The sequence below is a fragment of the Chaetomium strumarium genome, assembly GCF_033439665.1.
Source record: "Chaetomium strumarium strain CBS 333.67 chromosome Unknown B0T15scaffold_3, whole genome shotgun sequence".
In the NCBI taxonomy this organism is placed as follows: Eukaryota; Fungi; Ascomycota; class Sordariomycetes; order Sordariales; family Chaetomiaceae; genus Chaetomium; species Chaetomium strumarium.
In genome coordinates, this window is record NW_026944431.1 from 4,483,145 (window position 1) to 4,499,544 (window position 16,400).

The 16,400-nt window shown below is 54.9% G+C and overlaps 5 protein-coding genes across 5 annotated transcripts; 2 read left to right on the forward strand and 3 right to left on the reverse strand.

Moving 5' to 3' along the window:
- Nucleotides 1-3,804: 3,804 nt before the first annotated feature.
- On the forward strand, nt 3,805-4,965 carry B0T15DRAFT_493173 (uncharacterized protein; the record flags this gene model as incomplete). Its single annotated transcript, XM_062866925.1, has 1 exon — nt 3,805-4,965. One exon carries the CDS (start codon nt 3,805-3,807, stop codon nt 4,963-4,965), a length of 1,161 nt encoding a protein of 386 aa, XP_062723487.1.
- Nucleotides 4,966-4,987: 22 nt separating this feature from the next.
- On the reverse strand, nt 4,988-6,422 carry B0T15DRAFT_393423 (phosphotransferase enzyme family-domain-containing protein; the record flags this gene model as incomplete). Its single annotated transcript, XM_062864684.1, has 2 exons — nt 4,988-5,465; nt 5,521-6,422. 2 exons carry the CDS (start codon nt 6,420-6,422, stop codon nt 4,988-4,990), a joined length of 1,380 nt encoding a protein of 459 aa, XP_062723488.1.
- A 552-nt stretch (nt 6,423-6,974) lies between these two features.
- Nucleotides 6,975-8,472, reverse strand: B0T15DRAFT_502176 (uncharacterized protein). The gene is made up of 4 exons (XM_062867416.1): nt 8,344-8,472; nt 7,881-8,288; nt 7,534-7,841; nt 6,975-7,481 (listed from the first exon to the last, which is right to left on the reverse strand). Exons 1-4 carry the CDS (start codon nt 8,422-8,424, stop codon nt 7,202-7,204), a joined length of 1,077 nt encoding a protein of 358 aa, XP_062723489.1. The 5' UTR covers nt 8,425-8,472; the 3' UTR covers nt 6,975-7,201.
- A 2,746-nt stretch (nt 8,473-11,218) lies between these two features.
- On the forward strand, nt 11,219-13,005 carry B0T15DRAFT_530959 (P-loop containing nucleoside triphosphate hydrolase protein). Its single transcript, XM_062869205.1, has 3 exons — nt 11,219-12,136; nt 12,219-12,428; nt 12,488-13,005. Exons 1-3 carry the CDS (start codon nt 11,315-11,317, stop codon nt 12,863-12,865), a joined length of 1,410 nt encoding a protein of 469 aa, XP_062723490.1. The 5' UTR covers nt 11,219-11,314; the 3' UTR covers nt 12,866-13,005.
- On the reverse strand, nt 13,006-15,727 carry B0T15DRAFT_530962 (uncharacterized protein). The gene is made up of 5 exons (XM_062869206.1): nt 15,096-15,727; nt 15,002-15,030; nt 14,839-14,940; nt 13,744-14,776; nt 13,006-13,675 (listed from the first exon to the last, which is right to left on the reverse strand). The coding sequence occupies exons 1-5, from the start codon at nt 15,311-15,313 to the stop codon at nt 13,015-13,017; spliced, it is 2,043 nt and encodes a 680-aa protein (XP_062723491.1). The 5' UTR covers nt 15,314-15,727; the 3' UTR covers nt 13,006-13,014.
- Between the last annotated feature and the right edge of the window lie 673 nt (nt 15,728-16,400).

Below are 16,400 nucleotides of genomic sequence, written 5' to 3' on the forward strand. Positions count from 1 at the left end.
TGAAGAGCTTGGAGGGCCAAGATGATTTGGCCTTCTTTTGAAGTAGTAGGCATCTTAGATATAGGAGGACTATTGTTGTTAAGTGCAAAGTTGTCGCGTTGTTTAGAAAGTGGGTCATTCGCTAATATGGGTCACTCGCTGATAATGTACGTTATTAAGATAATTACTTATATATTTAACGTATCTTATAAGCGAGCCGGCCATATAAGCGAGCTGGCCACTCTCCACTATACTACCAACAATATCTTCAATCACAAAATAACAACACTAGGAACTAACTAATTATATTAGAAACAGATGAATTAGACCCTTCTACACCCTCCTAGCAAGTGCGGGCATTATGGCCAGGCTTGCCGCACACATTATAGCATCGAACCTTCGTACGACCCCCTCTAGCACCACTATCATCCAGCTATATTTCTTGCATTTCCTTCCCACCTATAGCCCCCTGACCTACCACCTCCTGTGCCTTCTGTATAGTAAGTGATCCTCTAAGCCGTACACGTGTTTTTTTGGCTCTCCGGCGCTTGCTTAGCGCCTCGTTGGCCTTGCGGAGCAAAGACACCTCTGCCTAAAGGAGGGCTACCTGGTGCATTATAGCCATTGTACTCTTGGTAAGCTGGTCTATAGCAGCCAATATTGAAGTCGGGGAACTATTTTAATGGTTGGCAATGCGAGTCTTGATAAGCGTTGACTGTGAGTCAGCTTCTCGAGGGTTGTATAGTGTCTGGAAGACCCAAGATTGTATAGTGCCCGGCTGTGAGGTTAGGGGAGTTGGTGTACAAAGCTTGATATCTAGCTTTGAAAGCACCCTCTCTAGATTGTACGGTATAAGGCCAGCTCCTGTAAAACCGCCCTGGATATTCCTCTTAGTAATAGAGATAAAGAAGGCTACGCGAAAGATATAAAGGAACTTGAGCTTGCTGACGTGGTTGATATGCGTATGTATTAAGTTCTCGATCTGGCAACCATACGCCTGTTTTAACAGCCTAAAGCAGCTAATATTAAGTGGCTAGAGGAGGTGGGAGGAATATAGAGGCATGCAGAGTGTGATAATGTTGTTCTGCTGGCAGTAGAGCTCGAACTCGGTCGAGTGGTGGCTTTTATGGCTATCAAGGATCAATAACCGGTATTTGCCCTTTATCCGAGGCGCTGTATAGTAGTTAAAGTGCTTGATCCAATCAAGGCTAACTATATTGGTAATCTAGCCATTCTCAGTAGTTGCGATGCGCCAATTGGCTAGGAGGTTGCACTCGGTATACCAGTTAGCGAGGTGGTACTATATAGCTAAGATGATGAACTGAGAGATAGCCTAGCCAAGAGCATTGATACCTTAGATCACTATCGCCTATTCGCAGTTACTAGGCTAGTGTGACGAAACCACAGGCAGTCCTGCCTCTGAAAGGGTTCGCCGGTCGAAGGTATCTGCTGGTCGGACTGTAGGTCTCGGTGAAGCCAAAAGGTTCATAACGATGCAAGTCGCAATGTCTGCACAGTAATATAGGGTTACCTTACTGCTTGTAATTGCTCACTGGAGAACTCCCAGAGTCCTCCAGAACAAGTGTCTAGCTATCCTATATACTAGCTGGTCTTGGTCCGCTCACCACGGCTTACCAGTGAGCCTAGGTGATCCTGCTCATCCGCTCACCAGGTGAGCGGGCGCTCCTACATATGCTCATCAGCGTTACGAGCGCTCTTGCATATCCCTATATACAATGATTGGCTGCGGACATACCCTTGTCCGCCCCACCGGGTCACTGCATATGGTCAAATCGTGACAGCTAGGCCAGCTTTGCCTTACTACGGCTATTAGAGGTTGTAACTACTATGCCTAGGAAGATAATGCCTATTATAAACCTAGTCTTATCGAAGTTATAGATATCATCATCTATAATGCTATACTTAGCCTTAACATTCTATATAAGGCTAAACTATTCGGCAATAACCTTCAGATCCTCACACTTAGCCCTCTGGTAGTCATATCTACGCATATAACACGTCTGGAGCTCTAGCTGGCGTTTGATAAAGTTATACGCCTAGAGCTTGGCAACAGGGGGCGTGTCATGTATAAATAGCAGTTAGTTAGCCATATCTTCTATACTATGTAGTCTGGCGGAAAAGCTCGCTTAGATAGCTCAATTATATACTGAACAAGAGCCTTCTCTTCGGAACTGGTGAGCCGGCGCGAGTTGGGTATAGTATCGCGTCGTATAGGCCGGCCCGCTAGTCGGTCTTGCAAGGTTGTTCGTCGAACGTCGTAGTACTTCACTGTAGCCCTTATGCTTAGTTTTTAGTCTTTTTGTATCGCTTCGAGGGCTAGGTTTATCCTAGCCTTGTACGAAGAAGAAGATATGTTAGGTTGTAAAGAAAATCTGGTTTTAAGCGCGGAAGTGACGCGTCGCGGGTAAAGTAGCCGGCTGTCATGAACTAACCTGCAGAGGCCGGTGGGGGCCGACCTGCGTGGTCAACAGGCGGCGCCCGCATCCAATCATTACGAGTCAGAAAGAACCAATGAGGATTGGGGAGATCAGGAACAATGCCAAGATCGATTGTTCCTGAGGAACAACGCCAAGAACCATTGTTCCAGATGGAACAATGAGAACAACAATTGTTCCAAGTGTTCCAGAGATCTAGGTACGGGATACCTAGGGGAGGCAGGACTGCCTGTGGTTTCGTCACACATGGTGACTGTTGTCATAGGCCACGCTCAAAGCTCTAGTAGGCAACTGACTGTATTGCAAGAATATTGAACTTGCAGGAGAAAAGGAATCCTCGAAGACTGCAAGGTGCGAAGAAGTCTAAATATAGGATGTGGGGCATGTACCTAGATGTGGAAGGTAGAGCACCAACCAGGTTGACCAATCATGCATGTATGTATTAGAAGCTGGGCACATGACTAAGCAATGGCCTATACTATAGTATGGTAGATTCTACCGCCATGTTATTCTTAAAATAATCTAGCAGTCTACTTAATATATCTACCTATATATTTTCTAAGCCTTTTTTATAGTTAATCTTAAAGTTAAACTCTAATGGAAGCTTTAACGTTATCTATTCTGTTTATCGTTTGTTTAATACCTTTATAGTAGTAAAGTACCATAGATTCTTATAATCTATATAATATGACGAAACCACAGGCAGTCCTGCCTCTGAAAGGGTCCGCCGGTCGAAGGTACCTGCTGGTCGGACTATAGGTCTCGGTGAAGCCAAAGGGTTCACAATAATGCAAGCTGCAATGTCTGCACAGTAGATGAGAGCTACTGCTTGAATTGCTCACTAAGGAAGCTAGCTATCTGAATGAGTGACAGAATAGTAGAACTATATAGCTTCCTCCTCTAGGTATCCCCGTACCTAGATCTCTGGAACATTTGGAACAATTGTTGTTCTCGTTGTTCTATCTGGAACGACGTTCCTTGGCGTTGTTCCTTGGGAACAATTGCTCTTGGCATTGTTCCCAATCCTCCCAATCCTCATTGGTCCTTCCTGGCTCGTAATGATTGGGCGCGGGCGCCGCCTGTTGACCACGCAGGTCGGCCCCCACCGGCCTCTGCAGGTTAGTTCATGACACAACTCCACTGGCGTGCAGGTCTGGTGTGCGGGTTAGGGGTTTCCCTGTGGTCCGGCTCTAGCCCTGTTGGGCACGCCGTTCAGCTCTCTCTTGCCCATGACACACCGGATTACATTCAGCCTTCGGAGCACTCAGCCCACTTCCACTACGAGTTTAAGTATAAGCGGCCCATCCTATCCTGTCAACACATCAAACTCAACATTTCAACATTAAGTAGGAAGGATAATCTTATCGCAATGTGGAGGAAAAAGTACTACGAGAACCCGCGGCGTCTCGCCCTGGCCGCCATCGCGAAGGAGACACAGGAAAGGACACCCACCATCGCAGCAAGGCTGCCACACCTCGACGTGTCAAAATCCGAGAAGCTCGACCTACCATCCCTGCCGCCTCTGGACCCAGCCAAATGCCCACAATTCCGAATCCCCAACCAGGGCTCGCTGGTGGGCACAACAACGCGGGTGTTCAACCGAGACTCGTTCGACGCCGCCCTGTCCATGTCCTCGTCCATCCTTGACCTACACCCTACTCCGGGAGAAAAGTCCATTACCTCGACAGAGAATGAAAAAGAGATCCTCTCCCATTTGGAACCCCTCTCAGCCTCCCCAACGAACCTCAACCCCTCCACCGCGGCGCGGGTGGCCGTGCTGAACATGGCATCGGACCGCAACCCGGGCGGCGGCTGGCTGAATGGGGCCTCGGCTCAGGAGGAAGCGCTGTGCTTCCGCAGCACGTTGGCGGCGTCGCTCCATCGGGCGTATTACCCGCTCCGGAGGCGGGAGGGACTGTACACGCCGGATGTAGTCGTCTTCCGCCGGTCAGCGGCAGCGGGTGGGGAGGAGGGACATAAGCTGATGGTGCCCGAGACGGCGGTGGGGGAGCTGCCTGTTGTGAGTGTGTTGAGTGTGGCGGGGATTCGGGGGCCGGAGGTTAGACCTGAGGGAGAAGAGGGAGGCAGGGAGGAGGGGGGACAGGAGAAGAAGGCAGTCGGGAAGGAGGCTGCTGAGAGTGGGCGAAAAGAAGCCGAGGGCGATCAGGAGCGTGGAAAGGGCAAGACCAAGACTCCCAAGGGACCGTTCGTCTTTGCCGACCCCGCCGCGCGCGAGTTGACCAAAGACAAGATGCGGCTGTGTCTGCGGATGGCTGGCGCCAAGGGCCATACGATGCTTGTCCTCGGGGCGCTCGGCTGTGGGGCGTTCCGCAACCCGCCGCAGGAGGTGGCTCGGTGCTGGCAGGAGGTGCTGGGCGAGGCCGAGTTTGCCGGCGGCTGGTTCCGCGAGATCTGGTTCGCCGTCTATGACCGCAGGAACGAGGGCAACTTCGACGTCTTCAGGGATGCTTTTGACGGGAAGGTTGTCGGTGAACGGAAACTGTCGGGTCTCGGAGAAGTAGATATATGAACTACGTAGGTCGGCCGTCGACCTAGGACAATCTGCTCGCCAAAGTGAGGGCGCCGGATGTGGCCGACTTGGCCGCCTTCTCTTTCTTGATGCCCACGCGAAGCACCTCCATCAGTGGCAGGTACTCCTTGCGCTCGACGGCATCAACCCACTGCTCGATGCGCCGGAGGTAGAACCCGGACCCGCAGCGTGACACGGCGCCCAGGAAATCCACTTTCAGCGCGCCCTCCTCCACCTCCAAGTCCCACTCGGGCCGCAGCTGGCGCATGCGTGCCGCGTACACCTTGCGCAGCTGGGTCTGCTCGTATTCCATCAGGTGGATCCAGTACAGCTCCGTCTTGCCCTCGTTGTCGAGGCTGTCGTCCGGGTCGCCTTCCGCGGCGCTGGCCTTGTCCACGTCCGTGTAGCAGTTGCGGTCCGGCCTGATCTCCCTAGCAGCGCCGCGCAGGAACTCGGGCACCTGCGAGGCCACCCAGCGCGGCATCGTCGACACGCATTCCCTGCTGGCAGTGAGCACTCCATGCACGTAATATTGGTAATGCGTGAGAGACATACCACCCTATGACGGCCGTGACGCTGCCGCTGTTGTCGACTAGTATGTTCCGCAGCGACAGATCGTCATGCCAGACCACGGTGCGCTCGGGCGGGTGCACGATGGCCGGGAAGACCTTGTGCAGGATGCGCTGCAGCTTCCGGGCCACCCGCAGTGCGCTCTCGGCATACTCCCTGTCGTCGTCGTTCCGGGCTGCGACCAGCGCGGTCGTGTGCTCCTTGATGATGACGTTGAGCTGTGCCTGCAGCCAGTCGTGGCTCGAGCGGAACGGCCCGCGCGAGACGGGGTAGTGGTAGCGGTCGCCCGAGAAGAAGAAGCTCGATACGACGGGGCCCGGCTCGGGTGCTCCCGTGTTCTCGCGGTCGGGAGCGCTCCCTAGCGTTCCGATTCCCCTGAACCCGTCCCCGCCGTTGTTGCAGCGCAGCAGCTGGGACTGGAAATCGGCCACACGGACGGTCAGACTCTCCTTCTGCGCCATCGTCATCTTGCGCCAGCGGTAGTACGCCGGCGTCCCCGGCATCCTTTCCATCAGCAGCCACTCGAAGCCAACCTCGTTGCTCCGGCAGTCGTCAAAGGCCAAGACGCGGGGCACTGGAATGTCGGTCTTGCGGCGAACCAGCTGCAGGGCCGCCGCCTCGCCGCGGGTCTTGTGGCGCGGGTCCACGGGCAGCGACACGCGCAGCACCAACTGGCCGCGAATGGAGCGGATGCTGTACAGCTTGTTGAAGGCGCCGTCGGTGAGGAAGGCGACGGTCAATGCATCGTCGGGCGCGTCATCGGCAATGCCCAGGTGGCGGCGACACACGCGCCTGACCGCGCGCATGTCAGGCTCCCGCGTCCATCGGGGCTCGGGGCCCAAGCCGTTGTCCTCCCAGGCCAGTCCGTCCCTCGTCGTGTCTCTCATCCTCGCTTTTCCCCCGGTGCTGTGTTCCCGGCTTGATTTCAAGCTTTGTTGTTTCTCAAACGGAGGCCCCGGCAACAGGGACGCGTCAAACAAGATTCATCGCGATCTGCAGCGCGCACCGTCCCAAAGCAGTAACCCGACGTCTGTTCCGTTACGCAACGTCCGCCGGTGCCGCCCAATGTCGATTTCAAGTTGCCCGCTTGGAGCCTGTTTCCAAACGGACTGGGCCAGTACGGTACCCGTGAGTCGCCGGTTAATAACCCGCAAATAACTCGTTTAAGCTGGAAAAAGGTCCACTGTTAAGGCACTATATACACCCCACACCCGAAACCGGCCACCCCTCCTGCTTGCAATGTATCGTTGTTGTGACGGTAAGGTGTATGAAATAGGGTCTCAGGCTCTTATCCACTTGGGCAGTTTGTCCCGCCAGCCAGGCGAGATCGCAATTAAAGGGTTAGAGTTCACCGCCTCCGCACGTGGTGTTTCTTCATCCGCTGCTTTCCAACGTCAGTCCATTCTCTCAAGCTTGCACGAGATCATGGGAGAAGCGGTCCGAATTGTATGTTTTTAGCGTGCCAAGGCACTCTAGGCTCAGTGCCTCCGGGCGAAATGTAGTTAACCCATCCATCCATCCATACATTCTCTCAACAGGATTACTAGACCTTCGCGATCCGCTACCTGGCTTCAGAGCGACCTGCAGCCACACGACGCGCAGTCTCCATAATCATACGTCGCTCGAAGACTGAGCGGCAATATGTCGTTCCATATTAATGCGCTCTTCAGCTAAAACGCCGCTCCATCTCGATGCGCCACTCGTTGCGCGCTTCAGCCAAACGCCGCTCCATCTCGATGCGCGCCTCGTTGCGCCCCTCGATGCGCGCTTCAGCCACACGTCGCTCGACCTCCATGCGCGCTTCAGCCAAACGCCGCTCCATCTCCTCGTATGGGTTTTCCTCCTCGTCACCAGCCTCTTGGGAGAACTCTTTCGGGTTATGAAGATAGCGAGCCCTGCGAAACATGGCCCTCAGTCGCTCGTATGTCAGACTGATCGTCGGGTTTCTGTTGGAAGGTTAGATTTGTTATGTCGTCTCAAGACAGAAGGACGGCAAACCTCTTGATTCCAGCAGCTAACTCAGCGGTGAAGGGGCGACAATAGGCTGCTGGTAAACCAGCAAGACCGACAAAGTCGGAGAGATAAAGATCAACTTGCCCCATAGGTTGTTGATCGAGGTCATCGTCATGATAGAGCTCGTGATACAAGATCCAGTGGCTCGCAGAGTCATCCGCTGTCAGCAAGCTTACCCATGCCTTCTTCATGTCAGGGTAATGAAGATCAAGAATGAGAACAGCTCGGATCTTGCCGTCCGACGAATCGATGTATTGGCGCGCCTTCCTCTCCGCATGTTGGAATTTCTCGCTCTACGAGACCTCGCAAATCAGAGATGGTAGGGTGCCGACCTGACCGAACGAAACATCAGCTTGCTTAAAGAGTTTGTTCTCGTATTTAATAGAAGCTGTGCCTTGTTCCTTGGTGGACCGTATCAGGTCACGGATCGTGGTATCCTCGGTGGCGACAAGCAACTTCATAAGAGAAGCCTTGAGGTAGTCGCGAAGACCGGTTTGAACCTGATAATGAAGCGGGGACTCGCCCACAATGTCAAGATATACCGTCTCAGTTTCGTAATCGTATTCGAATCGTCGGATTTTAATTTGGTCGACTTCGATCAGCCGCGCGTCCAGCTGCTCAGAAAGATCGTCCACTTGGCTCGCCTGCCAATTGAAGCTGAGAATCGACCTGGTGTCACTTTGTCGAGAGCTGATGATGTGGTCGAGGATTTCCTCAACCGTGGAAACGTCTTGCCAAACCTACGAAGGGTTAGCAATGCCATGTGCACGTACGGAACCGACTAATCTCGAATACCAGCTCAGCCTGACACTCGCCCCCAGAAGAGGCAGGCGTCGCCGGCCCTTCCGACGAGTTGGAGGTCGTTCGCGAAGTCATCGCTGGCGCAGCCAAGGTCGCAATGAATGATGGGCATTTCGCGTTAAGATGCAGGTCGAAGAAAAGGAATGCTTACCTGTGCCAAGCATCATAAGAAAATGGTCCGAGCGCCTGATTACGTGTACGCACGTCAAAGCGAGTGGTCCGAGCGCGAGGTGGATGTTCCAGCTGAACAACGGAACCAGAATCTGAAGCCATGGACATTATGAATGCTACCTCCACTTTAATGCTGGATCTATCATTGGCCCAGCGAGGGTTTGCGCGGGTCTTCGGCCTGCAAGTGCTCCCTCAGGGTTGCATTTTCGTCGGTGTTCGGGGACATCAAGTGAACCGTTCACACAATAACTCTTCATCTGATTCGAGTTTTTTGTGGGAGTGCCACCAAGTTCACCCAAGTGGGTTATTTCTGCAAACGGTTCACGATGGAGTGCAGTGGCAGCGCTGTAGCCACGTGGATCTTGGCGGTACTGCCAGCTGATTATCACGTATTACTGAGCCTAGTGAGCCAACCACTTGCTGGCTAACGGTTGCAACGGCTGGGGTGGGCTTGGCTCAACTGCCAGCAAACTACGGAGTTCCTGCCATAGTATGCTGAGAATTAAGAGTGCTCGTCCCCAGCTGACTCATGATATATTCCTATGCATATTGGACAACCGTCCTGCCGTCCTCATGGCGGGATTCTCCTCTCGCATATTCTCACTGAATTCGACGTTCCGGGTGGGGGTGGCAAGTGAAGCTGTGAGTCAAGATTTCGGATTTGCCTCTCCGAAATCACAAACGAGGCGAAACCCGCAGCCCCGGCAGCCAGATGAGAAGCCGAGTTCGTTTGTTTCTCAGACTTATTCTTGCACATGTCAATAAAGGGGAGTCCACTGCGATCGTGCCTCCCCATCCCCCGACATCACCACTCAGAGTCTTACCACTACGGAGGTTACCGGCAAAAGTTTTCCAAGTGGGCCAGGTACTGGCAAAGGTGGCCCACCACCCCCTCGATGTACCTTCGCCATGACAGCGCGTCGCATGCGCAACAGTCAATTCAGAAAGGAATATACATTCCGTTGGCATCAATAACTGCCTGTTGCCGTATGGGCATTGTATCTACACACTCCCTTAGAAATTCCTTAGGGACTGCATCCCACGCAGCGCGTACTGCCTTTCGCAGTTGATCGTATGACATCTTTGCTAGGTAGTTGGCTGCAATATAATCCTTCATCCAGTTCTACGCGTTCTCGATAGGATTCAAATCAGGGCTAAACGGGGGATGGGAATAAATAGAGATCCCTCGAGCCTCGAGCTCCTCGCGTATTACTTATATAGAATGAGGAGAGATATTATTATATATGAACACCTGACCTAGATAGAGATAAACCACCCGTCAATAAAAGGGACTACTCTCTCTATATACTTCTCTAAAGTGATCGTCCCCTAATCTTTCTCCTAAAAAAGAGAAGGCCCTTTGCTATATTTCACTAAGTACAACCCCTAGAACATCTATCCTTTTGGCCGTAGTTCGCGCTCGACAATGTAAGTGGGATCGTATGCTTCGTTTTGATGGCGTATGACCTAGACCTTTCGATAGGTACCAGCAGTCACCCAGGTCTTGTCGGTCTAGAGGATTTCGTGATATTACTCGAGGGGCTAGTATATACGCTCGATAGCGTCGTTAAGGCGGAGTTATCGGTTCTTCTCGGTAATCGGAGGCTTTCGGTATACAATATAGCGTTTAAAGCCAGCATTGCAAAGAGTATAACAGATAGCGTACTCTGAACAATCCCAACCAAGAGCAAGAGGAATCTTCGAATAAGGCATTCGGCGAAAGGCTTTCGAGGAGGTAATAAAGGCAATTAGCTCTTTAATCTATTTAGGATTGAGAAGGCTAGATCGGCCAGAGCGTTTTTTTGGCGTAATATTTGGAGCGCGGCAGGCATGTCCAACTTGGTCGTAAGTAAGCCCAAGTTATACGACGATTTGATCGTACGACAGGCCAAAATTGCGGAGGGTTTGAACTTGAAGCCGCTCATCGCGGGAAAGATCATAGCTCTTGAAACGCTGGCTGGGTGGCGTAGAGGGGGGCTCCATTGAAGGTGATGGTGTTGGTGATGACTGTTGCGCATGCGACGCGCTGTCATGGCGAAGGTACATCGAGGGGGTGGTGGGCCACCTTTGCCAGTACCTGGCCCACTTGGAAAACTTTTGCCGGTAACCTCCGTACATCAAGATGTGAGGGATTAGCTCGAGCAAAGGCGACCACAATGAAGCCTGCGCGCTGCGATCTCAGCCCGCGGATGTAAAGCAGCCAATTGCCCGAAAATCGGTGGGATGTGTCTCACATACGAGGACGCTGTCCTTTGAACAACACTACATACGGTTGCCGGGTTCCGCTGCCCTAAACTCACCTAACATACGCATGAGACCCACCGCACCAGCGGACAACGATGCGTGGCAGGTCGGATCATGTACCCGGCGTTTGGGGGAAGCAAAGAAGATCGAGGGTGAGGCCGCTGCGTTGTTCTGCTCTCACAGTGGCGATACTCGGCTTGACGAGTGATTGAGGCTTTAGCCGACGGGTCTGCATGTGGTGAGGTCGTTTACGCAATCGTCTCAGTCGAATGACGCTGTTCGCTTAGTAGTTACTAGCGGCTTCGATGCAGAGACAGTACGGATAACATTACCTGGAGAGCTGGCATGGACCGCATGAACACGTTCCCCTGCAACCGCGGCGCAGCTAGGCTGCAAGCTGCAGCAGGGTTCCCCGCACACCTTTATTATAACAGATCGGCGTCAGCAGCAACATCACACTTGAACAACGGTCTCGGTTCAACAGCAGTAATTTCACCGCCCGCACGGTTCATCCAAGTCTTGCACAGTCACAGTCCATTGTTTTTCGAGAATGGCCACTACACCTCCTCCTCCACCACCTCCGCCATCGAGAGGCCTCAAGCCCACGTCCGATGAGACAGCCAGACAGTTCTTCAAGCATTCGTCCGGCAAGCGCATCAACACTGACGCCATCATTGCCAAGACCCTCCAGGCGGAATATCCCAACCTGAACCTGGTGATCGTGCCTGCCTGGGGAGTCGATCTGCTCGGCTACGCATCGGCGGGGCATGCGAGCTTCACACCCGTCAACCAGCCCCACGGGAAGGTGCCGTCGTCGTTGATATGGAAGAGCTACGTCCCGCCAGCGCGCCGCATCGACGGTAGCCCGGGCGGCCTGCGACAGGACGTCGACTTCGCCAAGTTCCTGTACAAGTGGCAAGACGCCGACTTCATCGTGTACATGGTCGACGGGCGCGACGGGAGCAGCCCCTACCCGCGCGTGCTGAACTACTACCTGCTGACTCCGGACCCGGCCAAGGCGGACGCACTGGTCATCGCCGCCGGCCAGTGGGGCAGCGCGCTGCACGGGGAGGTGTGGGTGTGGGACGGCGGCGCGTGGACCAAGAGCGCCGAGCTGTACGACAGCATCCGCAAGGCGTCGTGGGACAACGTCATCCTGGAAGAGGGCATGAAGAAGGCCCTCATCGAGGACCACCAGTCCTTCTTCGACTCGCGCGACACGTATGCCCGGCTCAAGATCCCCTGGAAGAGAGGCGTCATCTACCACGGCCCGCCGGGCAACGGCAAGACCATCTCCATCAAGGCCATGATGCACACGCTGTACGAGAGGAAAGACCCGGTGCCCGCGCTGTATGTGCGGAGCTTCTCCTCGGTGGGTACCACGTAGTGCTCCCTGGAACATTCGCTGCTATTCTCATATCCTTGTGTATGTCTTGCTGATAGAAAACCTGCAGTTCATGGGCCCCGAGTACAGCATCGGGCAGATCTTTGCCAAAGCCCGCCAGTTCGCGCCCTGCTACCTGATCTTCGAGGACCTCGACTCGCTGGTGACCTACAACGTGCGCAGCTACTTTCTGAACGAGATCGACGGGCTGCGGAGCAACGACGGCATCTTCATCGTCGGCAGCACCAACCACCTGGAGCGGCTGGACCCGGGTATTTCAGTAAGTCTTAGTGTGTAACTCTTTTAGATAATAGGGATAGTGAACTGACAAGACGCCAGAAACGCCCATCCCGGTTCGACAGGAAATACTACTTCCCGGACCCGGACCTGGAGCAGCGCGTCGCCTACTGCCGCTTCTGGCAGCGCAAGCTGGCCGACAACAAGGACATCGAGTTCCCCGACAAGCTGTGCAAGGCCATCGCTGAGATCACGGACGGGTTCAGCTTCGCATACATCCAGGAGGCTTTTGTCGCTGCGTTGCTGGTCATTGCCCGCGATTCGAACGGGCTGACTGGGTGGTCAGACAGCGTAGGGAGCGAGGATGGCTGGGTGAGAGTAGACGATGACGAGGGTGATGATTTGGAGGATTTGATCCTGTGGATTGAAATTAAGAAACAAGTGGCCATTCTTCGTGAGGGCATGGACGAGAAGGCATAGTGTCAGGGGACAAGGGTCATGTGTACCTATTTAACGACACTCGGGATTTCTGGGTGGTAGAGTATTTGTAATTTGTAGATAAGGTACCTAGGCATAATCGTCATGCGTACCTTATACATATGCAATAAAATGAGGTCTATCAAGCCCTCTCAGGCCGCCAGACCCCGCAGGCTACTGCTATTCGACGTCCGCCGTCTGCGCACCGAAGAAGCAGACGCAAGGCCGCGCAGCTCCTTGGGCGATCCCACCACCGCTCGCTCGCGGTCCACACCACCCACCACCTCGTGCAGCGCATCCATCTTCTCCAATGCATCCATGACCTCAGGCGGCGGCTCCGACCCAAACACAACATGGATATCCCCATGCGGCGAGAAGCCCGGGAACAAGCGCCACGATCGCGACCTCGCCCGGCGCGCCCACACCCGGCGTCGCTCCCACAGCGCAATGAGCAGTAGCACGGGGGCGTTGATGACCCGGATGGCGGCCACGTTGGCCTGGTGGAAGGCGAGTGGCCCGACGAGGAACTTGAGCGGGAGCAGGACGAGGAGGGCGGCGATGTTGAAGGGCGGCGGGTACGAGAAGATGGCGTCGCTCTTGACGCCCTGGAAGGTCAGCACGGCGCGCCGGAACTGGACCTCGGCCGCCTCGTTGGCGATGATCTTGGAGAAGGTATTGGTGAGGATGGCGACCAGGATCGTCAGGAAGAGCGTGTTGCCCAGGAAGGCGAACGTGATGATCAGCGTCGGCCCCAGGATCGGGTGGAAGTCCGGGGCCCGCTCGATGCCCGTGCCGTCGAGGCCGAACCAGATCCTGCAACCGCCAGTCAGGTTGACCTAGTCTCTTCCTTGAGAGCCACAGAAATTCAGAGATATACATACCACAACAGCCACTTGGTGATAGTGGCCCACGTCACGCCCCCGTTTAGCGAACCCTCGCCGCTCGTTCGGGCGAGGAACAGCAGCCCCATGACAAAGCCCGCAAAACACCAGATCGCAATGAAGGTCAGCCGGGTGAAGTCGCGCATCATGGCGTGGAGCGCAATGAACACGATGTTGTCCGGCATCAGCGTGAAGGCGATGCGGGTCAGCAGGACCGGCGCAGCGGTGCACAAGACGGGCAGCGCGTAGTAGGCGTCGTCCATGATCAGCAGCTCGACGGCCCGCACCAGGCCGTAGGCGGCGTAGATGACCACGAACGTGACATCAAGAAACGACCACAGGTTCTGGGCATGCACCTCCCAGCCGTGCTCGACGATGGCGGCAAACTGCTCGAGCACCCACCCGGCCGCGAACACGTTGAAGACGGTCTCGTAGATGCGGATGCCCGACAGGTCGCCGCCGAAGCCGTAGTGCGCCACCGTCAGCATGTAGAGGACCAGGAGGATGGCAAAGTGTAGCAGCTCGATGATGTTGCGCAGCTGCGGGACGATGAGGCGGCGGTGGTTGAGGATGGCGGCGCGGCGCGGCTCGTACAGCGAGACCGGGTGGTACTTGTAGTGGTCCGGCAGAAAGTCGAGGATCGACCGCGGCGTGTAGACCACGACGCCCTTGTAGACGGCGTCGACCACCAGTTGGCAGGCCGGCGACCTGATGAGCGTCTTGCTCTCCGAGACGATGGCCAGCTCGAGCGCCGTTAGCTTCCGCGCGTGGCCGCCTCGGTCCTGCACGGGCCATTGGGGGCGGCGAGACCGTACCGACTCGGGCGCAGTGTCGCAGGGGTCGAAGCCCGAGACCAGGATGTTGGCGAGGAGCAACAGGCCCGCGCGGCCCGGGTGATCTTCGTGGAAGCGGCGGAGCACCCGCGTCGCAAGCAGCTCGCAGAGCACCGCGCGGGACTCGTTGATGCTCTGATGCAGGGCCTCGTCCGACCGTGGCCGGAGGAACTGGACCCGGTTCGCCACGAGGCAGTAGACTGGCAGGGTGAATGAGCACTCGTCGTTACTACTTGGGGTTCGGGAGGACACATGTACCGACCGATAGCTGGGTCCTTGGGGTTGTATAAGCGGTCGACAAGCGGCCGCACGACCTGATGGTCCATGTGCGGCGCCCGTAGCTCATCGAGCGTGTAGGCATCGTCTAGCCACACGTCAGATACTACTACTGGATTGGTATGGGTAATACGAATCGGGACGCCTACCGATGGCTGCCGTGACCAGACGCCGGATGCTGCGATTCCATCAGCCCCATCATCCATGCGCCTAAGATGCAACGGGGTGCAGCTCCTCCCATACCGGTGCATCGTCACATAGACCGAGACGACGTTGCCCTCAACAGAGTGAAATACCGAGCCGGCATCATCGCGTCCGCCCTGGGGGAGTCGCCGGAGACGGAGGAGCGGGGCCATGTTGTCGCCCTCGTCGTCGCATGAGTTGAGCGCTGCCTCGGGGTCGTCCCCGATGTCGTCGTCGCAGGAGGAGCGGGGGCTTGGTTCGGGACAGTCTACACCCATGTCTCTGCTGCTAGGGCAACCTCTGGTCGCGATTCATAGGCGTCGCCGTCCGGTGCACTCCCGTTCCCAATCAAGTTCAGTATCGAGGAGGTTGGTGTACACTGTAAAGTCCAAAAAATGAAAATGGCTGCACGCCAGCAGCGGATCATTTCGGCATCTTATAACGTAATCTCTAATGTGCGGCAGCTTGGCGACCCCTGACAGGGACCAATAATGTGCGGGGAACGACATCTTGTAGCTGGTCGTCTGGCTTCCTCGATGATAGTGAAAAGGTGTGGTAAGGCACTCCAACTTGAACTTTCCATGCGAGGATGTAAATGAGACCAGATCCCTCGGGGCTGGAACGGAACATGGAAGTCGTGCCTTGGGAGGCGCCTGCCAAAATGAGAACAGGAGCATGGCACATGGATGGTGGAGCAAAGGTGCTGACTCCACGGGCTCCACTACCCAACCCTGATCGGCACGGCCCGCGGACGCGACAATTCTTCGAGAACATCAAACACCGGCGATAACATAAGGTACAAGTACCAGGCCTCGCCATAGCACCTGTCGACCATCCGTGCTCTCGATATTGCTTTCAGGAAGAGATGAGAAGTAGGGCCGAATGAAAATGAGAGCTGCAGCTCCTATCTCCCTACTTTGGTAACGTCCAAGCCCTCCTGCATCAGTCCCCCAGCTTCATCACGAAGTGGCCTTTTATTAGCCATGCGATCCTGGCTGTAGCATGTCCAGTTGGGGTATAAGTACTACCTGGTACTTGTCAATGTAAGCATCCCTTAATAAGCATCCTTCCTGCAATTCCGACCATGACTCTTTGAACTCTACTAGTATGGAAATGTCAAGTTCTCTGGTAATTGGCATTTGGCACTTGCAGGGAATCCAGGAACAATATTGTTGTTGAGTTGGGAGGATAAAAACTGAGAAAAAAAGCGATGCTACCGCAAATCGAACATGTGGTCCTACAAAGTCCACAGCAGGGTTGCGCACGCGGAGAGTGTTGGACGGATGTTCACAGCTCGACCACTACACCACGAGCATGGGTCGTGGTGTGGTGTGCAGTAGCGCTGGTGGGTTGGAAAGAGAGCTC

What these genes read in the sequence shown, in the direction of transcription:
- B0T15DRAFT_502176 (XM_062867416.1), bottom strand. Translation starts at nt 8,424, where the DNA reads ATGACTTCGCGAACGACCTCCAACTCGTCGGAAGGGCCGGCGACGCCT. An exon ending in CTGATGTTTCGTTCGGTCAG is followed by an intron (nt 7,842 to 7,880) that starts GTCGGCACCCTA and finishes GAGGTCTCGTAG; the next exon opens with AGCGAGAAATTCCAACATGC. An exon ending in TTAGCTGCTGGAATCAAGAG is followed by an intron (nt 7,482 to 7,533) that starts GTTTGCCGTCCT and finishes ACCTTCCAACAG; the next exon opens with AAACCCGACGATCAGTCTGA.
- B0T15DRAFT_530959 (XM_062869205.1), top strand. Translation starts at nt 11,315, where the DNA reads ATGGCCACTACACCTCCTCCTCCACCACCTCCGCCATCGAGAGGCCTC. An exon ending in ATGTGCGGAGCTTCTCCTCG is followed by an intron (nt 12,137 to 12,218) that starts GTGGGTACCACG and finishes GAAAACCTGCAG; the next exon opens with TTCATGGGCCCCGAGTACAG. An exon ending in GGCTGGACCCGGGTATTTCA is followed by an intron (nt 12,429 to 12,487) that starts GTAAGTCTTAGT and finishes ACAAGACGCCAG; the next exon opens with AAACGCCCATCCCGGTTCGA.
- B0T15DRAFT_530962 (XM_062869206.1), bottom strand. Translation starts at nt 15,313, where the DNA reads ATGGGTGTAGACTGTCCCGAACCAAGCCCCCGCTCCTCCTGCGACGAC. An exon ending in TCTGGTCACGGCAGCCATCG is followed by an intron (nt 14,941 to 15,001) that starts GTAGGCGTCCCG and finishes ACGTGTGGCTAG; the next exon opens with ACGATGCCTACACGCTCGAT. An exon ending in CCCCAAGGACCCAGCTATCG is followed by an intron (nt 14,777 to 14,838) that starts GTCGGTACATGT and finishes TCACCCTGCCAG; the next exon opens with TCTACTGCCTCGTGGCGAAC.